Source organism: Cervus elaphus, chromosome 6 (assembly GCF_910594005.1).
Source record: "Cervus elaphus chromosome 6, mCerEla1.1, whole genome shotgun sequence".
NCBI lineage: Eukaryota > Metazoa > Chordata > Mammalia > Artiodactyla > Cervidae > Cervus > Cervus elaphus.
Genome location: NC_057820.1, coordinates 5,353,518 through 5,381,401, shown reverse-complemented (window position 1 = coordinate 5,381,401; position 27,884 = coordinate 5,353,518). Strand labels below are relative to the sequence as shown.

At 43.2% G+C, this 27,884-nt stretch overlaps 1 protein-coding gene and 1 long non-coding RNA gene across 11 annotated transcripts in view; one reads left to right on the top strand and one right to left on the bottom strand.

The window, feature by feature from the left end:
* The window catches only part of LDB2 (LIM domain binding 2), a 437,269-nt gene extending 432,518 nt beyond the window's left edge, over window positions 1-4,751 (bottom strand). For 5 of the 9 annotated variants that reach the window (XM_043906130.1, XM_043906131.1, XM_043906125.1 and 2 more), the window contains exon 1: window positions 4,360-4,748. In XM_043906130.1, the coding sequence (XP_043762065.1) occupies window positions 4,360-4,491 (132 nt within the window). In that variant the 5' untranslated portion in view covers window positions 4,492-4,748. Of the gene's footprint in view, window positions 1-4,359 lie in introns of all 9 variants that reach the window. The other 4 variants (XM_043906127.1, XM_043906129.1, XM_043906128.1 and 1 more) reach the window with 3 other exon arrangements.
* On the top strand, window positions 1,086-27,212 carry LOC122696311. Of its 2 annotated transcripts, none has more exons than XR_006341731.1 (3): window positions 1,086-1,468; window positions 13,338-13,572; window positions 25,702-27,212. It is a non-coding gene; the product is annotated as an uncharacterized LOC122696311 (long non-coding RNA). The 2 variants fall into 2 exon arrangements; XR_006341730.1 differs by lacking the exon at window positions 25,702-27,212 and adding an exon at window positions 13,667-14,191.
* The last annotated feature ends 672 nt before the right edge of the window (window positions 27,213-27,884 follow it).

The following is a 27,884-nucleotide window of genomic DNA, read 5'->3' as shown; positions in this document are numbered from 1 at the left end:
TATACTTAGGAACCTCTTCATTGGAATGGAGACATTTTTGGTCTTTGAATGAGGAAATAAGGTGTAGAAAAGTTACCTACAGTAACCAAAATTTTTATAACTTGATAAAGTTCCTTAAATTCTATAAAAATCCAACATTACTGAAATCCTTTCACTAAAAATGAAGGTCACTATGATGATCTTTTATTTTACCTATACATACTCTTTTCTCTCTTAGCACAGACCTCAGGAAATGAAAATAACACTGCTTCTTCTGTTATTACTGAAGCTTGTTACAGAACAAATTCTGAAATCTTTAGGACACAGTTTTATGTACTATCTGATTATACTCTGTGTGCAGCGTTAAACAAAAAATTATGCAGTTCTGTTCTTCCAAAAATACATTTGAGACAGCAAGATCGTTCAAATAGTAAATGAATTTGCGAAGACCTCAGGTCAATTCATGGTAACATACACAATGGAAAACAGCGTAGCCCTCTTCCTACTGGCTAGGATACAGATCAACATTGAGGAAAAGCTCCAAGAGTTTCTCTTAATTTCAACTAAAAAGAGAGGGAAACATCCATGCATTTCTTTATGAAATACCACTGAGATTCTGGTGTTGCAAAGAAATTTTTATTTCCCAGAATAGCCAGCAGCATTGAAAACATATTTATGTTGTGTTGGTTCGCTTTGTAAAGCGTTCATATCCCTTTAAAAAGAAATGAGGTCCCATAATTTCTTAGACACTTGCTTTCCTTGGCCACAGAGATTATGGATCTAAATTGCCTCATGATGAAATAAATGTGGAGAGGTGGAGATGAGCAATTTTAGGGCACTCAGAAGTTGGTCCCTAAAGCAGCTTCAGGAGGTACCAGCACCCCCAAAGGCATCAGAATCGTGTTTCTCAGGAATGATGCCAATTTCACTAACACTGGGCTTCCCTGGTGGCTCAGAAGGTAAAGAATCAATGACAAAGCTAAACTCTCTCTCCTCTGTCACTTACTGATTCATGGTTGTGTGTTCACAGATGTTTCTTGAGCACCTACTTTGTCCCAGTAACTGCTTGCTTCCAGCACTGGCCTTAAACAAGACTGCCAGGGTCTCTCTCTGCACCATTTTCTCCACTAAGACTCTGCTTTTACCTTACCATTTGCGATTTTGAACTAAATACCGTGAGCCAAGAAATAATGTCTTTGCTCGTTACTCTGGTTCACGACACTTTGTTCACACTGAAGGAAACCCAACCCTGGACTTCGAAAGAATCTGGATTTTCCAATTAAAGGGGCCTTGCAGGGAATTTGCTGATGAGGAAACAAGATCCATGCCAACAAGTTAGTAAGTCAAGAAACAAGTTTGAAACAGGATTAACTCCCAATCCAGGGTTCTTTAAGACTACCCAGCTCCTGAAGGGCTCTGACTGGATTTAATTGGAAGAAATGCATCAATCCCAGAAGAGAATGTTCTGGGGGGCAGCAAAGGCAGGAAGGTAGGTGGGCACCACACTGCTTCTTCACGACTTTCTTTCCTTCCCATAAAGAAGGAAGTTTCCAGGAAATTTCTGCAAACTTGGTTACAAATTTTTTCATCGCAAACGGGATGTGCTACAATTTCTTTCTAGGCAAGTGTACATTCAAAAAGGAATGGAGAGTTGAGGGTGTTACTTAGTTGTGTGTGTGTGAGTATAAGTGCGTGTGTAGACGTGTAAGGAGTCGATGAAATAACACCAAGTAATATAGAAGCAGGAACCAGAAGAGAGAAAGAAAGAGGGTCAGCCTCTCTTGCCCAAAATGGATGGATGCACAGGTTACATTCTAAAAGTGATTCGGCAACCATCTATTTGATTTTTGTGTGTGACTATAAACTGATAACTCTTGCTGGATACTATTGTACTTTATTCCAGCCTATCTCTCCCTAGGGTTCAGAATAACTTCATCATAAATAATCATCCTTGGTAAGGCACAATGTAACTTTTTCAAGAAAAGTTATTCTTTTCTAAACCCTTTTTTTTCCCATTATAAACTTTGATCTAGTACTGAATGTTAAGATTTATGTATCTTAAGAGTATTTATTTGATTCTCTCCTTTTTTTCATTATGAAATGAAAGCAAACTTATGGCCTTGGGTTCATGACATCCTTTACTGCTTGGCAAAGAAAAACGGAAGTGTCAGAGTAATTATTTGGATAATTATTTTAAAAATCTAATTAAGGGAAGAAATGTTTAAGGTAGGCTCTAGAACGTTCAGTTCTAGAAACAGTTTTCTGTGCTTTTTTGTCAGCCAGAGAAGTTTTAAAACATATTTAAGATCTGTCATAGCAAGATTTCCTTTTCTAGTTTCTCGAGCTATGAAGCAGCTTTTCTACTTAAAAGTAATACCCCAGGATCCAAAAGTTAGGAATTCCTGAGTTTAGCTCTCACAAAAGATAATGTGCCATTTTTAAGAAACATGCCATGAATGAGGAGCTTTCAAAGGTTTTCTCTCAGATGTGAAATAAATGTAGGCACCTTATTGCATCCTACAGATTTTTATGAGGACCAGCATGGAGAAGTCTTCCAAATGAGTATTCTAGCTCAGAACTGGCCAGGTGATAATTAAGGGACACAGGAGAACCCAGACGTCTGAGAAATCCGCCTGCTCCCCTAACAGAGAAGGTTGTTGGGAGGAAAACCTCCTACAATTCCACGAAAACTTTCTAAGATATAAAATGGACACGGGTTGTTTTTAAATCTTGTTGCTCTTCAACAATTGATCCATCAAGGCCCCTGGTCTCCTTTTTTTTTTTTTTTAAACTAATCATATTTTAAGATTTTTTTTACCCCAAATCTGTGTTGCAATTATGTATGCCTGAACTAGAAGACATCCTCTAACCTCCTAATTCAGAAAGCAGGCTGTGACAACCACCAGTTTGGGTAAGAGTTGAAGATTCCAATACACAGTTGCAAAGATCGGAATGACATTGAAATATATAAACTGTAACACACATACTCAACAACACACATATATCATTTATATTCAAAGGCTCACCACCCTTTGCACAAGACTTTACACTTGTGTCAAAGCTACTGGCTCTTGGGGAGAGCAATAGTATCAAGTATATGTAACATCTATAATGTATTAATGCATAAAGAAAACAGCAGTGATAAACACAGCTCAGCTACTTAAAAAAAAAAAAAGAAAAGAAAAATCAGCCCTAGTCCAGCAGTTAGCCAGTCAGAAAGCGGGTCACATCTTGTTAGCTACATTAAATACATTAAACATCAGGAATTGTCCATGGCTCTATTGACAATTCAAGTGTATTTTATTTTATCATACAACCTTAACTGAGTCCCTCTTTGGAACTGAGAGTCAATCTTCTACCTAAAATTCTACCAATGCTAGTCCCCGAAAGCTCTTTGCCAGCGACCCTCCGGGTATCCATACTCTGCAGAGAGGACAAAATTCCCAGCGATTTCTACTTTCTAAAGTGACTCTGTGACAAACTCCTTCTCAGAACACTTCAACACAAAGCCCCAACTTGAAGGCAAAGGGGCAGCCCAGCGGTAGGACCAGTCAGCTCAGCCCGCACTGAGGAAAAGTCCGCGGGCATTAAATATTTAAATTGCAGGAGGCAGTCTGGAGTTTTTGCATTTACAAAGTTCTCAAAGTCCTGTATCCCCTGGTTCCCAGAGTTGCTTGCGAGGAGGTGAGGCTCCTCTCTCAGGCACCAGATCACAGAATTTGCCAAAAACTCAAGCTGATTTGATTTCTGAGCCAGCTGGGGTTGAAGGGAGGGCCCCAGGAGACACCCCCATCCTCCCTGGGAGAAAGTCAAGAACCCCTTGCCCCCAGCAAGTGGTTTCTGAATTTAACAGGGAAATAGACAACGAGGTCCCTCCAGGGCCAGTTCTGAAAAGTACCAGGGGTGGCTCTACCGCCCTTTTCACCTCAATCCTGATGACTTTGAAAAGCAAATGCAGGTCAAAGCAGACTTCCTCTAGGATTTGCTTAAAAAAAAAAATTGCTGGATGCCAATGAGCATGGAATCTCTTAGAACTCTATCTCAAGAAACACTAAGAGGGGACCGACGCGGAGCCTGCAAGACGCCAGAGTTCTGGGAAAGCAGCATTTCTGGAGACCCGACAGGCGAATCAAGTGCTGGGTTGTCTATCTCAAGATTCCAGCAGAAACTGTCCCCACCTCCAAGAGTTGCTGTGCAAGAAACCCAGCGTTCAAACTCGTGGCTTCATCCTGGCGCTCATTTCCACGTACGCGGTAGGATCTAGCGGGACACTTCCCGCAGGATGCAGCCAGCCACGCAGGAAAAGCTCGGGCACAGTTTGGGGGAAGAAAAAAAAAAAAAAAAAAGACAGCAACACACACCCAAGGTTGAAGTCCTTACCTCGGTGCGGGACTGCAGCCTCTTGTTCATCTCATAGATTCGGTACTCTGGTTGTACCATATAGGGTGTGTGTCTCCTATAGAACGGTCCGAAAGGAGAAGAATAGAAGGGGTCATGTGGTGTGCTGGACATCTTGCCTGCTTGTCGAAAATCAAGCCAAACAGAGTATCAGTAACGTCCATGCAGAGCACATGGGCTGTGTTCTCCCCACTACAAAGTAGCCGCACGCACACGCTCGCACACACGCGCGCGCGCGCATACACACACTCACACACACGCACGCACACACACACGCACACACAGAGGCAGGCAGGCAGGCTGAACACAGTGGCTGGGAACTGCCGTGGGAGCCTCTAAAGCGAGAGAGACCGGAGAGCGGGCGGCAGGGAGGAGGGAGAGGGGAGGGGGAGGAGGGAGGGGGGGAGGAGGGAGGGGAGGCAGAGCCGGAGAGCTGGCGCTTCAGAGAGGGAGGGAGGCTGCGAGAGAGGAAGGGAGGGAAGGAGGGAGGGAGGGAGAGGGGAGTTGGATGGCTTTAGGCATCACTGCTTGTTTTTAAAGAAGCAGTTTGTGGAGAGGTCATTTCCTGTCCGCACCGTAGACTAGTTCAAAAAATATCCTTCTCCTCGCAGTCTGACAGAGGTCTAAGGTTTGGTGGGATTTTATTTTATTTTTTCCTTTCCCCTCCAGCCAGGACCCTTCACAACCTGATGGCTGAGCTTGTTAGCATATAGGTGGTTTAACCGCTCCCAGCTGAGCCACTCAGCCCCCGACAACCACAACCATTGTCATGGATCAGAGAGGTGATGGCTACAAAACACAGCAACAGGGGGTGTCCGGGTCCCCCAAAGCTGAGCTGGTGGTTCACTCCCAGGCAGGTTCGCTCTGCACTAAGCTCCCTCTGTAGTTTTGGTTTTCCTTGCTGTTTGAGAGCTTGGCGGAGTCTTTGCATTTCAATCCCTCCCTCGGAGCCCCCTAGGCCCCTGTCTGTCACCCTTCTTCCCAGCGCACTCCCTCTCCTTCTCCCAAAGCTTCACTCAGGCTGCTTTAAGGGGGCCTAGATTCAGGTCACTGAAACATTTTCAGGTTAAAAATAATGATTATTTGGAATGTGGAATGCCCAAGAAACACCCATGGTGCAATGGTCTTCTTTCCCTAGGAGACAGAATAAAGGAAACAAAATCTCCCAAAGCAGACCTCCAAGTAAGATAGTAAAAGCAAGACAGAGAAAACTCCTGCAAAAAATGTCCATGGAAAATTCAGTTGAGTAGGAAATTGCAAATAATTGAATGGTTTATCCCCAAATAACATGCCCAACTCTGATGGAGACAAGGCCTTTATTTTCTAAGATGGGTTATGTCCATGAATCTTTTCTCAATCATGGTATATGATAACTGCAAAAAAGCCTGCACCACCCACGGGAGGGGAGAGGATGTCTATAGAGATGAAATGATCTATACGGCAATCAAATTCTGCTGGAACCAATGATAACAAGATATCTACTCCTTAAACAAAGCCCAGATATAAAAGCGCAGAAAATGTAAATGTTTTGAGCCAGTATCTAGCTAGGTCAGTGGTATTAAAGAAAGAAAGCAGAGACCACCAAAAAGCTTGATGCATGTAAGACTTGAATGTAAATGCATGCAAATGAGACATTTCTTCTTTTTAATAAGCAGGTTAATTAACTTTCTGCCCCAACCATGGCTTGGGGTATCTGTAAGCCACTAGCCAACAGGGGATAAGGTATTGCTAATTCTGCAATTTACACTCTTAAGAACACTCCAGCATCCAAATGCCTCCAAATTGCCATCTTGATTTGTCCTTCTCCATAACTGCATGAAATGTTTGCAGAGTCCACCTCAAATTTACAGTGCAACTCAATACAGTAACTGTCTCTTGCCAGGATGAGATTAGGGAAGGCCTTACATACACTAAGGCTGCTTGGAAGGCTTCCTTCCAGAGGACCCCAGGGCAGGCCAGCACGCTGGGTTTCGGGTTTCATTACATATCCAAAAGCTGGACCAAATTTGCTGCAAGGTTTGTCAAAACACACAACCTTCTAAAGACAGGATTTCAAACAAATTTGGCTTGATTTATGTTTTGGAATGATGGCCACTGCAAAGCCTAACCGTTGCCTATGTTTAAATTCCCCAACTCAAGGCGGCCCAAGAGTTCAGTGCCGCCCAAGTTTGTGTTTACGTGGCTGTCTCGTTGGAGAATTAAAGTAACACCGAGCAGGCGGGTGCAGTCCCATACTGACCAGAGCTGGGGAAAGCTCAGCAATCCATTCAGGGAACCCCTTCCTGAATAAGCTGGAGTTTTGCTCTCCTTGTTTCTTATAGATGGTTCCAAATGGTTATTGGAAATATTCCTTCCTGTTAATACCTAAAGATTCCAAGTTTGGAAATATCTGATACTGTTCACACATCCACAGTTCTCTTCTGACTTGGGATTCATCCTTATTACAAGCCGAAGGTTGATTATAGAAAAGGAAGTAAGCTTGCCCACATTTTCCCTTCAGTGTTTTCTCCGCTGTCAGTGGGGTAATGCCCAAGCTCGTTAAAACTTTCTCTCTCTCTGCCTCTCCATCTCTTTCTATCTGTCTGTTTCTCTGTGTCTCTGTCAAACACACACACACACACACAATTTGTTTGTTTGTTTGTTTGCTACACTCAATCTGTCTGTAGTTACAACCTCACTTCATGCTGGCCAGCATCGGCCCTTGGTCCCTTGCTTATCTGCAAACTCCTACTCACCCTCCTCTCCAATTAAAGTGGCCCCTGCCCTGTGAAACTTTTTTTTTTTTTATTACCCATTCACTGATGTGTTTATTCCACACATACTTCATTGGCATTGGATGGCGGCACACTGGGACACTGGCCAGAGAACATCTCAACCCTGGTTCTACTGCTTACCTGTCTTGTGAACTTGACCAAGTGCCTTGGTCTCTGTATGCCTTGGGAACCTTATTTTTAAATTGGGAAAAATAATAGTAGCAATCCATAAGACTGCTGCAATGGATTAGATGAGATGATGCACCAGAATGGATTAGAGCCCACACATATGGGTGCTCAAAAATGATACTATTAGGTACCTAATATATACATAGGTGCTAGGAAATATAATTTAAATTGTAATGCATGCTATGAAAGAAAAAAAAAAATTGAAAGAGATAAGAAATATTCAAAAAAAAGAAATATTCAATAATTTCCCCCTTTGGGTAAACTGTATTTTCTATATTCTTCTACTGGAGAATTTATACGTAGATGTAGTAATTGCTATTTTTTCTGAAGACCTTACTTTGTGGCAGGCACTGTGCTGACTGGTTTACACAAGCTAATCTCACAACAAACCTAAGTGATTGATGGAATGAATTACTGTCCGCATCTTTTGGAAATGGAGACTAGGACATGGAGAGGCTAAGAAATTCTTTCAAGATCAAACAGTTAATGACAGTGACAAGATTCATACCAGTCTGCCGAGTCTTAAACAGTTCGCTACTTTGAACCTAGGTCCATCCTCCTCTTCTTTAGGGTCTCTCTCTTCTTTATCCCCAGTGGCCAGCAGGATACTAAGGCCTTGGGTAGGTACCCAAGCCATGCGTACAGAATTAACTAGAAGAAAAGGCAAGACCATGAAACGGCACTCATCACCTGGATTTTATTTTTTATCCTGCTCAGTGTCAGACATCTATTGTCCCTGCCACCCCACTTCTACCCTGAAGCCTTGCCAAACTGCTTCCACTTTTTTCATCATCCGAATCTTCCAGCACATACTCTCAAAGTCACACTGTTAGATGTTTTTGTTTTTTTTTTTTAATTTATTTATTTATTTTTTCAGTGGGTTTTGTCAGACATTGACATGAATCAGCAATAGATTTACACGTATTCCCCATCCCGATCCCCCCTCCCCCCTCCCTCTCCACCCGATTCCTCTGGGTCTTCCCAGTGCACCAGGCCTGAGCACTTGTCTCATGCATCCCACCTGGGCTGGTGACCTGTTTCACCATAGATAATATACATGCTGTTCTTTCGCAACATCCCACCCTCACCTTCTCCCACAGAGTTCAAAAGTCTGTTCTGTACTACTGTGTCTCTTTTTCTGTTTTGCATGTAGATGTTTAATCCTTTACATGATCAAGTTACCTGCTTGGTGTTGCCACTTCCCTGCTTCTTTTGTTTTTCTGGGTTTTCTTACTCTTTTCTTAAAATTCTCATTTGACATTGGGGTGTATTTGATTTACAATGTGTTGTTAGTTTCAGATGTACAGCAGAGTGATTTAGCTATACACATGCATATGTTGTATAGTCACCAAGTTGTGTCCAGCTCTTTTTGTGACTCCAAGGAATGCAGCCTGCCAGGCTCCTCTGTCCATGGGATTTTCCAGGCAAGAGTACTGGAAGTGGGTTGTTATTTCCTTCCCCAAGGGATCTTCCTGACCCAGGGATCGAATCCTCATCTTCTGCTTGGCAAGCGGGTTCTTTACCAATAAGCCACCCGAGGTTCCCACATATGCATATATCTATTCTTTTTCAGAATCTTTTCCCATCTATGTTATTACAGAGTACTGAGCAGACTTCCACATGTTATACAGTAGGTCCTTGTTGAGTATCTATTATACATGCATGTATATATTTGTGTGTCTATGTTAATCCCGACCTCCTTATTTATCCCTCCCCCACCACTAAGGTACCAGCTATGACTCATCTTATTCTGTCGCAGGGGCTAAGCCTGAGAAATGAAAGAAATGTGCTCATTTGAAGCTTGTAAATCAACTCCTTTGGGAAACCATAAAGAAATTCAAGAAGCAATGTTTGTATACCATAAAAGAGTGAACATGTCTAACCCCAGTCCAACAGTTCTATTACCCCCCAAATTGAACCATGCTAGTTTGCATATAATTTTGCACATTGAGTGTTGAATATGCCCCCAAAGTCCTCTCAACAGACATTCCGGATGCCCTAAAACCTGGCCTGACCTTTGAGTTCGAGGCTTCATCTTACTATAGTCACCCTAGGTTTAACCCACAGAGAGTTTATTTTTCCTTTCACTTGAAATACTTGCCAACAGCTTACGAAAACAAAGAATTTCATGTAAAATCCAGATTTTCACCTTCTCTTGAAAAGAAGCTCTGGCACCCCTTGGCCCCATCTCTGCCGGCAGGGCAGCATGCAGTGGGACCAGTTAGTACTTGTCCATCCTCCATGGTTTCCGTCACTCCGCAGCCTTCACCAGCCAGTGTCCCTAATTTCCATTTGCCTGTCTGACTCATCTAGATATTGAAGTCATTGTCCCTTTCCTTAATCTGTCCAATTGCATGGTCTCCAATTCCTTCTACTAAGCTGTATCTGATTTAGAAAGCTAGTTTTCTTCCCACTCTTTTGTTGTCCTTCTCTGCCTTTCCTTGCCTATATCTGTGCCTTTTATTTTTTCTTTCTGCCTCTTCATTCCATAAGCATTTAGCTAACATATACATGCAAGATATAGCTGAAATGAGACAGGCAGATAAAATAAACAAAGACATGAATATTGTCTTAGAGGATGCACTTTGAAACTTCACTGACTTGGCCTGAATCTTGCATTTAGCTGTGTGATCCTAGTCACTTAACTTCTCTGTGCCTCAGTTTCCTAACCTATGAAATGGGCTAGTAGCAATCCTATGTTTTTTACGAGAATTAAATAAGTCAATAAAAGTGCAAAATTAAACCATACTAGTTTGCATATAATTTTGCAGGTTGAGTATTGAATAACCCCCAAAAGTTCTCTGAACAGACATTTAGGATGCAATAAATTGACTGGAACGGTGCTTGGCACTTGGTAAGTGTTCATAGTTGCTACTACTATTATTAGAAAAAGTAACAGAGATTACTCAACCTCAGAAATACATGTAAAATGACACTGTGGAGTGTGAAGGACAGGCTCAGATAGGAAGTAGGCATTAACACTAGAGATAAGGCAGAAATAAATCTAAGGCATCCTAAGGTAGGTATCTTCAAACTTTATCAAAGAAAAGCTAAATAATGTACAAAGAGCCTTCAAGGAAGGAGGAATCTATTCAAACTAGTAAAGTCAAAGAAGGCTTCACAGGGAAGTTGGCATCTGTGTTTATCCTTGAAGGACCTGTCAGAGAGACAAAGGTGAGAGTCTGCAGAAAGTCATGACAAGCAGAGGGGACACTGAAGAAATGAAGATATTTGACATCAAGAAAAGTCAAGAAACTTTGCAAAAGTAGAAATAGTAAAAAATGTTAATGCCCTCTAGAAGGCCTTAGGTACCATTTTAAGAAGTTTGCAGTCTGTTGCATACATCCTGGGGAGCCAGTCAATGACAAGATAAGCCCTTGGTTTGAAGGAGAGGACATGCAGATATGAGGGGGATGGCTGGGACTCATACAGACCTAAAACCTGAAGGAGGCTCTGGGAGGTTAATTTCAGCCCAAGGAATCCCTAAAACAGTAACCAAGTAACTTCTCTCTGGAACAAGAGACCAAGGAAGCAAGACCCCAAAGGGATGCTGAAAAACTTCTCTCCTTGTTTTGGGCTATTGCCTGAAATTAAGATGATTGATGACTTTGCAGAACTCCTAAAGGCCAACTTCTCATCTGGATCAGTTGTCCTGATTCGGGCATTTAAAATTTATAAGTGGAGTCAGTCTGCAACTCAGGAGAGCCTTGCTGACGGTGCCAAAGAACTTGGAAATCTGTCTCAACCTCACAACTTTGGAGACATCCTGGATTTTCTTTTTCTGTGATGTCTACAGTCATGCTCTGCCCTTTTTTTGCCTAAATGCAATAAGTATTTGTAGTGGCTAAGAAGGCTTACCTGGTGGCTTGGACTTCCCTGGTGGATCAGACAGTAAAGAATTGGCCTGCAATGCGGGAGACCCGGGTTTGATCCCTGGGTTGGGAAGATCCCCTGTAGAAGAAAATGGCAACTCCCTGCAGTATTCTTGCCTGGAGAATCCCACGGACAGAGGAGCCTGGTGGGCTACAGTTCATGGGGTCAGAAAGAGTTGGATAGGACTGAGCTACTAAGCATAGCACAGCATAGCACAAGAAGGCCGTAGCTCCTGAGAACAGCTCAGTGGTAAAACCCAGCCCCACAGCATTGACCACCCAGCATTCACTGCGTCATTCCAGAAGTCCATGGAATGACATCCGTGACCAATTATCTAAATGCCCTATCCATGGGCCATCACCTTCAATCACTGAATTCTGTTGGTCTGGTCTCTGTCATTGTTTGTAATCATGTCTGTATTAGCTATTTCCTTTCCTTTTGCTTGTGTCCGCCATGAAATTATAAGTTCCATGACTGCTGGTGATATGTCGGTTTTAGCCACCCATGTGCACTCAGAATTTAGCATGCTGCCTGGCACTTGTGGGTGCTCAGTATATTTTTGTAAAATAAATAGGTAAACACTTATCAGAGTGAATTCGAGGAGCTGTCCTAGCAATTTACATCCCTTAATTCTAGGCCAGTCTATCCATAATATATAGATTAAAAGCTATTATAGAGGGATGTGTAAGAGCTATTATTCATTCATTCATTTACTCACTCAGAAAGCATCGAGTGGGCATTTATTACAAGTCAGTTACTATGCTAGGTCCCGGCCAAACAAATATGGGAAAACTTGATAACTGAAGAAACTCCACTTTCAGAAGCCTCTACCCCATAAGGTTCTCTGTCACCATCTTAAATTGTTCAATGTCCAAAAGACCTCAGCGTTGCTATTGAGGCTTCTGTAATCTACTTCTGACCCATGCCAGACCACGTGGTCAAATGTCAAAGATGTTGCGCTCTGGATTCAGTTTTGTCATTTCCTCATTATGTGAACTAGATTTCACACAATTATTAAATCACTGAAGTTAGCTTTAGTTTCTTTATTTGTAAAGTAGAAATAGCAGTACTAATTTCATGGGGCCATTATGGGAATTTAGGAAGCATACTTGCTACTCAATAACAGTAACTAACCCTTACACAACTTTTACGAAGCTTGAGGCTTTTTTCCATGTGCTTTATGAATACTAACTAATTCAATCCTTGCAACAAGGATTACTCTTATTTTATAGATGAGAAAGCATAGACGTAAAGAGGCTGAGTAACTAGGCCAAGCTAACCCACATGGTGGTGGGTGGGGATGAAACTGAACCCTGGAATTCTGGTCCTTGCTGTTGAGGCTCTCAGCCAATATCGTCCACAGCCTCTTGTCCATCTGCACCCCAGGTTGTGAACTGTTTGAAAACAGAGAATAGGCCTTTCCTAGTATATGGTAGGCCTTCCCTGGTGGCTCAGGCAGTAAAGTGTCTGTCTGCAATGCAGAAGACCCAGGTTCTAACCCTGGGTTGGGAAGATCCCCTGGAGAAGGAAATGGCAACCCACTCCAGTACCTTTGCCTGGAAATCCCATGGACGGAGGAGCCTGGTAGGCTACAGTCCATGGGGTCACAAACAGCTGGACACGACTGAGCGACTTCACTTTCACTTTGGTGAAAAGTATGGTAGCACAGACATGCAACATACTTTGCCATGAGAAAAGGAAAACATAAATGTGATGAACATGAGCACAGTGTATCATCTGGGACTCTGTTGTTGTTTAGTCGCTACGTCATGTCTGACTCTCTGTGACCCCGTGGACTGTACCCTGCCAGGCTCCTCTGTCCATGGAATTTTCCAGGCAAGAATACTAGAGCAGGCTGCCATTTCCTACCCCAAGAGATCTTCCCAACCCAAGGATCAAATTCGCTTCTCTTGCTTCTCCTGCATTGCAGGCTGATTCTTTACCACTAGTGCCTGAATGACCGCCTGCACTGGTGAAATCTCTATTACACAGACTCTTTTCTAGTATGCTAGGAATTATTATCCAGGATATCAAGTTTGCCCTCTGTTTTCCCAGACCTTGCATTCAGTGCCCCTTCCCTGACCCCCCACAGCATCTCCCCGCCCTTCACCACCCTATCTGCCAGAATGCCCTTTGCTTTTCTAGATCTCAGCCACGGACCTTGAACCCCCAACCTGCGGGCTTCCCAGAGAGACTGCAGGTTGGCTGCCAACACCCTGAAGACAGCAAGGCTGCCCAGTCCCCCAAGGCCTGCCAAGGACAGATTTCTACCTGCAACGTGGAGCTGGAGAGTCATTCTCGAACAAAGGAACCCCAGAGGCCTGAACTTACTCAGAATTGACTTCTGAGTCCTTCTATTATTGGGACTGACATTTGGAGTGTGAGTATGTTTTTCTTTCATAAAAGCCCTACCCTAATCCAAGATCAAACAATTTATTTTGGAAAATAACTGTACATAATGATACATTTTCCAGCCCCGGCCAGGTCTCCCCTGTCATTTGCCGTCGCCTTTGAAGTATTTAACAGCCGAGGTAACTTGGGATAGCAACTGGGCTCCTGAAAAGTGCCGCTTTGTGTCTCTGCCATTTGCTGGGGACGTATCATTTACCCCTGCTTTTATCATCACACCTTTTGCTTTTATCTGCTTTGTCTTCCAAGTGAATTGCCATTACCTAGTTTTCTACACTTCGTTTTTAAGGGCTGGGGAGGATGTTCTTACGTGAATGGTCTTTATCATCCCACTGTTCCCCCACAGTTGATATTTGCATTATTTCTCATTTTTCTCTAATATAACAATTGCATGAATATTCTCATTCTTTCCCCCTCCCCCAGCTCTATGAAGGTATAACTGATCAATAATAATCATATCTCTTCAAGCAGTGCAATGTGATAATTTGACGTGTGTATACATTGTGAAATGATCCCCACAATCAGGTTAATTAACATATTTGTCAGCTCACACCTTCTGGTTGGTGTAGTGATTGTAGATCTTTTTGCATGCCCACATTTATCCACAACAAAATTCTAAAAATAAAATCGTCTTAAGGCAAAGGGTATGGACTTTATAAACCTTTAGTGACATGTTAGGAACTCAGCTGGTAAAGAATCCACCAGCAATGTAAGAGACCCCAGTTCGATTCCTGGGTCAGGAAGATCTGCTGGGGAAAGGAAGGCTATCCACTCCGGTATTCTTGGGCTTCCCTTGTGGCTCAGCTGGTAAAGAATCTGCAGAAGACCTGGGTTCAATCCCTGGATTGGGAAATCCCCCAGAGAAGGGAAAGGCTTCTCACTGCAGTATTCCGGCCTGGAGAATTCCATGGACTGTATAGTCTATGGGGTTGCAAAGACTGAGCGACGTTCACTTCACTACCAAACTGCCCGATAAATGAATTAGAGGGATAGAGTGCTATCAGCAGTTTCTAATTTTGACTTAGTTGTTATGGAGATAAGCATGATAGGTGCTTGTGAAGGAAGTTCATACAGGTCTCCAAAGTATGACGGAAAAAGAACAGTGTACCTAATTCTCTCTGTTGTTTACACTCTGCAGAAGGACCCAGCAGGTCCCTTCTGTGTCAGCCCCACCAGCTGTCACACACCCACTGCACGCTGGTAACAGGGCATCCGCCATATAGGACTGTGGCTGGCGGACAAATCCCTGACTCTCTCACAATCATAAGAAAACAGAACAGTGACTATCTGGCATTCATCCTTCAGGCTTGGTTGTAAACGTCACTTCTTTAGAGGGAATTTCTCAACTCCCCAATCCATGTTTCAGCTTTTTATTGGTCTCATTAACAAGACTAAGAGGCCCTGAGTGCTCTGCATAGAAACTAGCACCCTCAGAGTACTTTGTACTTACCACATCATGACAAACTAGGTCTGGGTACCATGATTGTGGTCAATTGCTCAGTCATGTCCAACTCTGTGACCCCGTGGACTGCCAGGCTCCTCTGTCCATGGAATTTTCCAGGCAAGAATACTGGACTGTGTTGTCACTTTCTGCTGCAGGGGATCTTCCTGACCCAGAGATCAAACCCATGTCTCCTGCATTTCCTGCGTTGTAGGCAGATTCTTTACCCACTGAGCCAGTTGGGAAGCCCAATTGATAATTGGTATGTAGTAAATATTTCAAAATCTATAGCATATTGTGAGAAGTGTTATCATTTACAAACTAATTTCAAAGTGAATCGATCTTGAGAGTCCCTTGTACAGAAAGGAGATCCAACCACTCCATCCTAAAGGAAATCAGTCCTGAATATTCATTGGAAGAACTGATGCTGAAGCTGAAACTCCAATACTTTGGCCACCTGATGCAAGGAACTGACTCATTTGAAAAGACCCTGATGCTGGGAAAGATTGAAGGCGGGAGGAGAAGGGGATGACAGAGGATGAGATGGTTGGATGGTATCACTGACTCAATGGACATGAGTTTGAGTAGGCTCTGAGAGTTAGTAATGGACAGGGAAACCTGGTGTGCTGCAGTCCATGGGATCTCAAAAAGTCAGACACAACTGAGCAACTGAACTGAACTGAACTGGTAGCATATTGAGAGAGGTGTCATCATTTACAAACTAATTTCAAAGTGAATTAATGTTTTATATACATGATGAACTGTATGCTCAATTCAGTTGAATAAACATCTGACAGCACCACAATGCATTAGGTACTAGTCGAGTATCAAGGACTGGGAAGGTTAATTTTATTTATCAACTTGACTGGACTAAGGGGTGCATAGATATTTGGTCAAACATTATTCTGGGTGTGTCAGTACAGGTGTTTCTGGATGAGATTAACATTTGAATTCAAAGACTGAGTGAAACAGATTGACACTGATCTATGTGTCTGCTTTTGTGCCAGTACCACACCGTTTTAACTACTGTAGCTTTGTAGTATAGTCTGAATTTTGGGCACGTGATTCCTCGAGCTATCCTAATGACTGGAAATAAAGTCACTGTTGTGGTTGTTGCTGCTCAGTCACTAAGTCATGTCAGACTCTTTGTGACCCCATGAACTGCAGCATGCTATGTGTTCCTGTACTTCACTATCTCCTGGAGTTTACTCAAATTTATGTGCATTGAGTCAGTGATGCCATCCAACCATCTCATCCTCTATCGTCCCCTTCTCTCTTGCCCTCAATCTTCCCCAGCATCAGGGCCTTTTCCAATGAATCAGCTCTTTGCATCAGGTGGCCAAGGTAGAGGAGCTTCAGCTTCGGCATCAGTCCTTCCAATGAATACTCAGAGTTGGTTTCTTTTAGGATTGACTGGTCTGATCTCCTTTCAGTCCAAGGGACCCTCAAGAGTCTTTTCCAGCACCACAGTTTGAAAGCATCAAGTCATTAAACTTAAATTTATTAATGTTTCTGTTTCCAGTAATTTAGAGAATAATGATGGTCCATGACATCACCTGACAAGAAAGATATGCAACATCACCCTTGGATGCCCCTGTGTATGCATGCTAAGTCGCTTCAGTCATGTCTGACTCTTTGTGACCCTGTGGACTGTAGCCCACCAGGCTTCTCTGTCCATGGGATTCTCCAGGCAAGAATACTGGAGTGAGTTGCCATGCCCTCCTCCAAGGACTCTTCCTGACCCAGGGATTGAACCTTTGTCTCTTATGTCTCCTGTATTGGTAGGCAGGTTCTTTACGGCTTGTGCCACCCAGGATGCCCGGGATGCTCCTAACCACCCACTTAAGTATCTGGGTGACTATGCATATAATACTTTTAAACTTTTTTTTTTTCCAAACTAACAAATAAAATGAGATGGTTGGCTGCTTCCAATGTTACTGGACAAAGGGAAGAAAGAAAAAGATGAGGTCAGGGCCTCAGATTCTCCATTCAAGTGCCACATAAATGACCAAACCCTTCTGTGCATGTCCCAAAGGAGAGGCTTATCTCCTATAGCTGCAGGACTGAGGCTGTGGAAAACCAAACCCAAAGTCTCATCCGATGACCAGCGAGCTACAATCTGAGGTGAGGTTCAGCCTTGTAGATGAATTACTGTTAAAGTGAGGACACTGATTGGGAAGAAATGGAATCCTGAAAGTTGGGACTTTCAGGAAGTTGGAATCCTGAAAGTTGGGGACGTGTGGGAAGACCTTGCGGATGCTGGGGACTTTGCGCCCCTACGTTCTGATGAGTCTTGTTTACCAATTCAAGAGGTTTCTTCATCCCCAGTGGGGACTGCTTCTCTATCCCTGGCTGAGGGGGTAACCCTGCATGGTCTGGGGAAACAGGAATGACCAGCCCTGAGGCAGTTACCTGAGACAGCCCCTGATTCTCCTCAGGACCACTCCCCACCCCTATGCTGTGCTTCTAGACCCACAGCTAGACTCAAGTCTGCAGGTCCCTCAAGGTGAGGTGCAAAGCGTGACCCATGATGAAGCACACAAAACTGGAAAGAGCTACTTGAGTGTTCTTTTTTCTACTCATTTTTATTGGAGTATCGTGGCTTTGCAATGTTGTGTTAGTTTCAACTGTAAGCAAAGTGAATCAGCTATTCCTATACCTATTTCCCTCTTTTTTGGATTTCCTTGTCATTTAGGTCACCACAGAGTGCTGAGTAGAGTTCCCTATGCTACTTAACTTCTCATTAGTTATCTATTTTATACATAGTATCAATGGTGTATATATGTCAGCACCAGTCTCCCAATTCATCCCACCCCCTTATCCCCCTTGGTGTCTATAAGTCTGTATCTCTGTTTCTGGTTTGCAAAAAGATCAGCTGTACCATTTTTCACCCCACTCCAGTCCTCTTGCCTGGAAAATCCCATGGATGGAGGAGCCTGATAGGCTCTGGTCCATGGGGTCGCTAAGAGTCAGACACGACTGGGTGACTTCACTTTCACTTTTCACTTTCATGCATTGGAGAAGGAAATGGCAACCCACTCCAGTGTTCTTGCCTGGAGGATCCCAGGGATGGGGGAGCCTGGTGGGCTGCCATCGACGGGGTCGCACAGAGTCAGACATGACTGAAGTGACTTAGCAGCATACCATTTTTCTAGGTTCCATATAAATGTGTTAATACACGGTATTTTTCTCTTTCTGACTCACTTCACTCTGTATGAACGTGTCAAGGTCCATCCACATCTCTGCAAATGGCACAATTCCATTCCTTTTTATGGCTGAGTAATATTCCACTGTGTGTGTGTGTGTGTGTGTGTGTGTGTGTGTGTACCACACCTTCTTTATCCATTCCTCTATTGATGGACATTTAGCTTGCCTCCATGTCCTGGCTATTGTAAATAGCACTGATTGAGTTCTCTAACTTATATAGACACAATCTGAGGGATATGAGTGGGAATGGGTATTAAGGGTGTGGACTATTGGTGGAAGAATCATAAAGTTAGATCAGGCCAGACATTGATATGGGCTCACTGATCTGAGATTCTGTGCTTCATATTGTAGCTCAGGGAGTTAGAAGGGACTCTAAGAGTTTTGTTGGTTGGTTGACTGGCTGAAACATGGACATGGAAAAGATAATCAATGCCGTATCTTCCTGAATTTAATGTAGATAAAGAGACAAGTGGGTTTGGGGAGACTGGCGTGTTAAAGTGGACTTGTCACTTAAGACCTACCCACTCACCTTGTGAGGGTCCAGAAGACATGCATTTCACATTTACTGTGAGAAGTAAAGTTTTGAGGGGGGGCTCTAGCTTCCTTGAAGGTATCTTTGATCACTTTTCTATTTAGTGATTGGTTCACACTGTGAACCACAGTCCCTGAATCAGGAAATCTAAATGCACCAAGAGTAACTGGACTCCAGGATCTCATGGCCAAATGGAAACATTCAACTGGCAGAGGCGAGATGGGTATGGCCACCATCGCGGGCAGAGGAGTCAAAACACCAGTCAGAAGAGTTTAGCTCACCCAGCCTGTGATGTTGGCTCTTGATCACGTCGTTCCTAGCAGTGACATGGGAAACCTACTAAATTCTTATTTGCCCTGAATAAACAGCGAAGTTCAAGGTGAAATGAACAGAACTATTGAGTCATAAAGATAGAAACTCACAGCCCCTTTATTAATTCCCAGACTTGAGCCAATTGACAGACCTGGAATCCCTAAGATTGGTCCTTTCGAGGAAGGATCTCAGTACACTGCCAAAATGTATATTGTTAATCTTTCTCCCACCTGTCCCCAAAGGGATCTGTGAGTTTTTATCATGGTAACTGTGCATTATAGAAAAGGAAATAATCAGGCTTTTGGGGGACTACTGAACTGATTTCAAGGCACCCAAAACATCACCAAAGTCCAGTAGCTAGCGGCTGTTGTTGTACAGTTGTTCAGTCGTGTCCGACTCTTTGTGACCCCATGGATTGCAGCACACCATGCTTCCCTGTCCTTTACTATCACGGATTCTTTACCAGCTGAGCTACCAGGGAAGCCGCTGTCTCCTGGAGTTTGCTCAAATTCATGTCCATTGAGTCAGTGATGCAATCTAATCATCTCATCCTCTGTCATCCCTTCTCCTTTTGCCTTCCTTCTTTCCCAGTATGAGTTGGCTTCTTGCATCAAGTGGCCAAAGTATTGGAGCTTCAGCATCAGTCCTTCCAATAAATATTCAGGGTTGATTTCCTTTAGTATTGACTAGTTTAATCTCCTTTCAGTCCATGGGACTCTCAGGGTCTTCTTCAGCACCATAATTTGAAACCATCAAATCTTCAGTGCTCAACCTTCTCTGTGGTCCAACTCTCACATCTGTACATGACTACTGGAAAAACCATAGCTTTGACTATACCAGTTAGAGTACAGTCTTATTTAGGTCGTGTGATCAATTAAATTTTAGCTCAGGTTCATCTCATTGTGGAGCCATGGGTCCCCTATCCATACCTCAGTTTTGGAATGCATAATTGAAATAGACTTGCTCAGCTACCAGCAAAATTCCTACATCATTTCCCTGACTTGTGGATGGAGGGCTATCATGATGGGAAAGACCAGGTGGAAGTTACTAGGACAGCCTCTGCCTAGGAGAATAGTAAAAATGAAAGAAATGCTACATTCTTGGAGATTAGAGCCACCATCAAGGACCAGAAAGAAATAAGGATGGGGATTCCCACCACATCCCCATTTAACTTGCTTATTTGGTCTGTGCAGAAGACAGATGAGTCTCGGGGAATAACAGTGGCTTATTGTAAGGTTACCTGGGTGGTGACTGCAATTGTAACTGCTGCACCAGATGTTGGGCTGCCCAGGTGGCAGTAGTGATAAAGAAACCTGCCAATGCAGGAGACATAAGAGATGCAGGTTCGATCCCTGGAGTGGGAGGATCCCCTGGAGAAGGGCATGACAACCCATTCCAGTATTCTTGCCTGGAGAATCTCATGGACAGAGGAGCCTGGTGGGCTATGGTCCAAAGGGTTGCAAAGAGTCAGACAGGACTGAAGCAACCGAGCATGCACACAGATACCAGATGTCGTTCCATGGCTTGGGCAGATTAACACATCCCCTGGGACCTGGTTTGCACTGCTGATCCAGCAAATGTTTTTTTCTCTATACCTGACAACGAGGGTCACCGAAACCAGTTTACTTCCAGTCGGCAAGGCCAGCAATGCGCCTACACTGCTCTACCTTAGAAGTATGTCCGCTGTCCAGCCCTGAGCCATGGTTCACAGGGATCTTCCTCGTCTTACCCCACAAGACAGTAACCTGGCCCATTGTGTTGGTGACATGATGATTCATTCTTGTGAACCATGTGCAGCAACTTCTCTAAACTTATTGTTAAGATAGTTACCTGTAAGATGGTGGGATTTGAATACCATGAAAATTCAGGGATCTTCTATCTCAGGGAGATGGCTAGGGTCCCAGTGGGCTGGGGCATGTGGGGGTATCTTTTCTAAGGTGAAGACTGAGTTCTTGCATCTACTACAAAGAAAAAGATACAGTGCCTAGTAGGGCCTTTGGAGGCTAGATGTTCCTCATTTGGGTATGTTACCATGACCCATGTACCAAGTGACTCCTAAAGCTACTAGTTTTGAGTGAGACCCAGAACGAAAGAAGGCCCTGCAGCAGGTCCAGACTGCCATTCAAACTGCTCTGCCACCAGGACCGTGTGGTCCAGCAGACCCAATGATGCTTGAAGGGTCAGCTGCAGGTAGGGATGCTGTTTGCAGCCTTTGGCGGGACTCTCGAGGTGAATTGCAGCACAAGCCTTTCGGACTAGGGAGCAAAACCCTGCCATCTTCTGTGAATAATTACCCTCCTTTTGAGGAACAGCTCTTGGCCTGCTACTGGGTCTTGTGTGCATGCATGCGCAGTCACTCAGTTGTGTCCAACTCTTTTGTGACCCCATAGGCTGTAACCCACCAGGCTCCTCTGACCTTGGGATTCTCCAGGCTGGAATACTGGAATGGGTTGCCATTTCCTCCTTCAGGGGATCTTCTGTACACAGAGATCAAATCTGTGTCTCCGGCATCTCCTGCATTGGCAGGTGGATGGGGCTTCCCAGGTGGCTCAGCGGGTAAAGAAGCCTACAATGCAGGAGACTCAAGAGACGCGGGTTAGATCCCTGGATCAAGAAGTTCCCTTGGAGTAGGAAAAGGCAACCTGCCCCGTTATTCTTGCCTGAAAAATCCCATGGACAGAGGAGCTTGATGGGCTACAGTCCAGAGTGTGGCAAAGAGTCAGACACAACTGAGCGATTAAGAACATCTTTACCACTGAGCCACCTGGGAAGCCTGCTACGGGGTCTTAGTGGAGACTGAAGGCTTAGCCATGGCCACCAAGTTACCTTGCAATCAAGGCTGCCAATCCTTAGCTGGGTGCCACCTAGCTCACTATGCCATGAAGTGGGGCATGCACAGCAGTGCTCCATCATCCAGTGGAAGTGGCAAGCTGTCTAACTCTCAAGCCTGGGAGAAGGGCATATGCAAAGTCACAGAAGAAAAAAATCAGCAGAGGGCAATGAGAAACTTCAAATGCCTGAAGAATGAGCCCAGCAAAAGAACACAAGCGAAAAATTAAGGAGGCAGAGGAGACAACATAATTCACGTACAGTTTCTGGAATGAAATAACAGAAATGGTAGGAAAATCATATTATTTTAAATCATATACTGCTCTCCGGTTCCATTGATTAGAAAAAAAATACAGGATGTCTTATTGGTGATGGATGATTCAATTCAATGATCCAAGCTATAGTCAGATGCCTACAGTGTTTAGGGGCTTCCCTCACATCTCGGTAAAGAATCTGCCTGCAATGCAGGAGACCCCGGTTAGATTCCTGGGTTGGGAAGATCTGCTGGAGAAGGGATAGGCTACCCACTACAGTATACCTGGGCTTCCGTTGTAGCTCAGCTGGTAAAGAATCTGCCTGCAATTCGGGAGACGTGGGTTTGATCCCTGGGTTGGGAAGATCCCCTGGAGAAGGAAAGGCTACCCACTCTAGTATTCTGGTCTGGAGAAATCCATGGACTGTATAGTCCATTGGGTCATAAAGAGTCAGACACGACTAAGCGACTTTCACTTTCACTTTACAGTGTTTAGAATTGAGCACCGAGGGTCGTAAGATGAATGCCCTCAAGGAACTTACAAGATTGCTGTGTGATGCACAACAGAATTACTGAATGGTCAGGATAGCATTGGAGGACACTGGGAGGATGGAGTAATTCATTCCAGTCCCTGGGAACTAGGAAGTCTTCCCATAACAGTGAGCACAACTCTGTGGGTCTTTTCATACTGAAACCATCATATACACTCTTACTCATCTCTTCTACTGAAACGTCAGCTCCCTTTCCCTGAAAGAGTTGCACAAGAACTGGCCAAGCGTTGCAGAAAGGAATCAAGTGAGACATCATCTGAAAAAGTAGACAAAAATCTCGTAGGTCTTTCTTGTATTATGCATGCGTGCGTGTGTGCTAAGTCACTTTGGTCACGTCTGACTCATTGCAACCTTAGGGACTATAGCTCACCAGGTTCCTCTGTCCATGGGCTGCTCCAAGCAACAATACTGGTGTGGGTTGCCGTGTACTCCTCCAGGGGATCTTCCTGACCCAGGGATCAAACCCATGTCTCTTATGTCTCCTGCATTAGCAGGCAGATTCTTTACCATGACATGGGTTTGGGTGGACTCCAGGAGTTGGTGATGGACAGGGAGGCCTGGCGTGCTGCAGTTCATGGGGTCGCAAAGAGTCGGACACGACTGAGCAACTGAACTGAACTGAGTGCCGCCTGGGAAGCCTTATATTACATATACTATATTTAAATAAGACTGAAAGATCCTTTTAAAGTTATTTAATAGTTTTCTAATTATAATTGTAGCAATGGTCATTACAGAACTTTTTTTGTTTTTGTTTAAAGGGTTGTATACTCTTCTCTATATTATACTATTTTTGTTTAGAAGTATAGTTGATTTACTGTGTTGTGCTAGTTTCAGGAATACAGCAAAGTGGTTCAGTTACACATACATAACAAATACATATATTCTTTTTCAGACTTTTTCCATTATAGGTCATTACAAGATATTGAATATAGTTCCCTGTACTATGCAGTAGGTCCTTGCTATTTATCATCTCACATAGAACATTTTAAATATTAAGAAAATTAAAAGACAATAAAGAGGAAACTGAAAACCGGTAATTCTACCACCCAGAGAAATAATCACTAACACTTTGACATATTTTTTTCCTGGGATTGTGTATGCATATGTAGATTATCTTTATGTATGATTGAGATAGGGCTTCCCTGGTAGCTCAGCTGGTAAAGAATCCTCCTGCAGTGCAGGAGACCCTGGTTCAATTGTTGGGTTAGGAAGAGCCCCTGGAGGAGGGCATGGCAACCCACTCCAGTATTCTTGCCTGGAGAATCTCCATGGACAGAGGAGCCCAGGGACAGACTAAACACCTGCAAGCTACAGTCCATGTGGCTTCAGAGTCGGACATGACTGAGCAACTAAGCACAGTGGGGCACAGCATAATTGAGATTATATATAAAATTTTATATCTTTTCCACATATATATGACTGTTTTCGTGTATCATTAATATTAATGTATTTTCTTATTCACTAATCTTATAATATTCTAGTTGATGAGGTTATCATGATTGATTGAAACATTTTCTTATTACTGGATTTTTAGGAAATTTCCAATCACTTGCTTTTTGAATAATACTGAGATGAGTATTCACTGTAAATCTTCACCCTTTATATGGTTTCCTTTAGGCTAGGTCCTCTGAGATGCAGACACAAGACGGGATTAGAAATGCAGATTTATTAGGGGAAGCGCCTGAGGGAAAATGAGGAGGGAGCTGGCAGGAGGCAGGGAAGCGCTGTGCCAACGAGAGGCAGGTCTGACCCCTGCAGAGGAGAGAGAAAGGGAGGACGGTTGAGTGGAAGAGCCTTAGTCTGAAGAGCAGTTCTAAGAAAATTCCAGAAGTTCAATGGACCTTGCCTGCGAACGTGCTCAGTAGTATCCAACTCTTTGCGACCCCACAGACTGTGTAGCCTGGAGGCTCCTCTGTGCATGGGATTTTCCCAGGCAAGAGTATGGGTGGTGGTGGTGGTGGTTTAGTTTTTCGCTATGTCGTGTCCGACTCTTGCGACCCCAAGGATTGTAGCCTGCCGGGCTCCTCTGTCCATGGGATTCTCCAGGCAAGAATACGGGAGTGGATTGCCATTTCCTCCTCCAGGGAATCTTCCCGACCCAGCGATCACACCCATGCCTGCATTGGCCGGTGGATTCTCTACCACTGAACCACCTGGTAAGCTCCTCAGCAGACCTAACTGAAGCCAAAGTTAGCAGCAGAGAAGTCCCCCACCGCCTTGCAGGAGCATCCTGCCAACGAATCTCTGCAGCTCTCAGCCACTGGCTGGCCCCGCCCACAGCCAGGGCGGGCCCTGGCTGGGGCCCAATGGCGGATCTCAGAGCCTCGCGGCTGGGGCTGTCAATCAGCTCCGCTCCTGGTATTCAGAGGGCTGAGAGGCTGAGGGGGACATCGTCATGGCCGCCGTGGGAGACGGTCCCATGAACAGGATTCTACATTCTAAAGGCAAGCCCAAATTAAAGCTTTCTGCATAATATTAAAAATTACTTTCCTATTTGATAAACATTCTGCAGTTATGAGTACAAAATATTTTTTATTAAAAAAAAAAAAAAAACTCCACAACCTTTCTAATTTTAGGACCTTGTCTTCCTTCTCACAGCCCCCCCTTCATGGCTGGGTTCTTGACACGTCTGAGCAAAGTCCTTGCCATCATCTGACCGTTCTCTCCGCTTCTAGACATTTTGTTTATATTTCCAAGTTCACATTCTGAAGTCCTGCCCATCAGGACTTCAACTTATCTCTTTTGGGAGGTGGAGGCGGGGCACACCATTCAACCTGTAATGTTGGGATACTGTAGAAAATTTTCCCAGTGAACAGGAAGAGGATAATAACATTGGTTTTAAGTGAAAGCTAAATGTTTTGCATTTAAAGTATTCTTTATTCTAAGATTATGTCTCCCTAGCCTTTCAGTATTAAAACATTATTTGTTTTAGTAGATTATAGAATAAATAATACAGGACTCTTTTTTTTTTTCAGAGGAAAGAAATGAAATGCTGGCCAATTTTACAAACATGTTTGAAATTCTACTTATTCAAAAAAGAATGAACTCCAAAATCTGCTGCTTACATGACCTTATTAGGAAAACCAATTGCCTTGGTGTCTAAGAAAAATGTATTCTCTGTGTTTAATTTATACCTGAACATTAACTAATGCCAAAGTAGAAGTTTTAAAGGATTAGAGATAAAACAAATAATTATCTCATTTACTTCTTAGTAATATAATTTTGGAAAAATCTTCCTAAAATTATTATATACAAATTTTTAGTGATAATGATGGGCTTGAGAAATCTTTACTATTTTGGGGAATCATTTTGTCACACGTAGACACAGCTTTTGAAAACTAGGTTCTAAGTTCAAATTATTTCAAGACTTGATTATCATAGTTGTCAGGACTGAAAAATTGCTTTGGAAAAGCACACATCATGCAATATGTATTTGGGAAGACATTTATGGTTATTGATAACAGATACACAAATTCATATTTTAAATAGCATTCTTGATAATGTCATATTTGGAGTTGGGCAGATCAGACATCTTATTATTTTTAAACCCTATGTATTTATCTTGATTTCTGGATTCAATCAGGTGACAGTGTAAATTCCAGGAAATATTACTAAAGCTAAACTCCTTTCCTATTTTTGGTTAAAATTAGAAAATCACGGAAGGGACCAGTGGTGGAAGATGAACTTAGTGGTAAAGGTGGGATGAGAACAGGTCATTTGCATATTTTCAAAATCTCTCTCCACCGTAAGCATTTTAATTGCTGATGAAAAAAAATAGCCATTTTTACAGTGGACCTGGCAGGTGTCATCCTAATCAAGGGATCACAGTTAGCGTTAAGAGTAATAAGACACATTGACATCCTGTGCCACTTGATATGATACAGTGAGACGGGCATATCACTTCTATGAAGTTCTTGCCAAAAAGTAGAAAACCTTAGACAAATCACAAGAAAATATTAGATAGACTTAAACTGAAGGACGTTCTACAAAATGAGAGATCACCAGTCTTTAAAGCTGAAAAACAAAGACTGGGAACCATTAGAGATTGAAGAAGACTAAGGAGACGTAACAGCTAAATTAATATGTGATCCTGAACCGGATCTGGATATATTAAAATTATTTAGTATTGAAGCTGGCAAAATTCAGATTAGGGCTGTAGAATAGGTGATGGTATTTTATCAGTGTAGTTTCCTGGTTTAGATCACTGCAATATGATTCTGTAAGGTGTTAATATTAGGTGAAGCTAGGTAGAGCATATATAAGAACTCTCTGCATTATTTTTGCAACCTTTCTCTAAGTGTATATATTTTAATTAAAAAGGATAAATATAATAATATAATTTGAATCATTACTTTCCAATACCTGGCAGAATTTTTGCCTCATCCACATAAGAGACACTGCTCTGTAAAGTCCTCAAACTGTATTTTCTGCTCCAAACTGTGCTTCTGTGCACCTATGCTTTTGCATTAGCTATTTTTACCATCAGAAATTCACTCCAAAGTATTTTAATGCATCCTGGGTGTAAAGGCAACTGATGTACACAATTGTTGAACTGAATGCCATCATTACCAATCTACCTCTCCTTCTAGGTGGTTGGGTTCAATTCAGTTCAGTCGCTCAGTCCTGTCCGACTCTTTGTGACCCCATGGACTGCAGCATACCAGGCTTCCCTGTCCATCACCAACTCCCAGAGTTTACTCAAACTTATGTCCATTGAGTTGGTGATGCCATCCAATCATCTCATCCTCTGTCGTCCCCTTCTCCTCCCACCTTCAATCTTTCCCAGCATCAGGGTCTTTTCAAATGAGTCAGTTCTTTGCACCAGGTGGCCAAAGTATTGGCGTCTCAGCTTCAGCATCAGTCTTTCCAATGAATATTCATTCAGGACTGATTTCCTTTAGGATGGACAGGTTGGATATCCTTGCAGTCCAAGGGACTCTCAAGAGTCTTCTCCAATACCACAGCTCAAAAGGATCAATGCTTTGGTGCTCAGTTTTCTTTATAGTCCATCTCTCACATCCATACATGACTAACACTTTCATAGCATCGTCTTTTAGGATTTGAAATAGCTCAACTGGAATTCCATCACCTCCACTAGCTTTGTTTGTAGTGATGCTTCCTAAGGCCCACTTGACTTTGCATTCCAGGATGTCTGGCT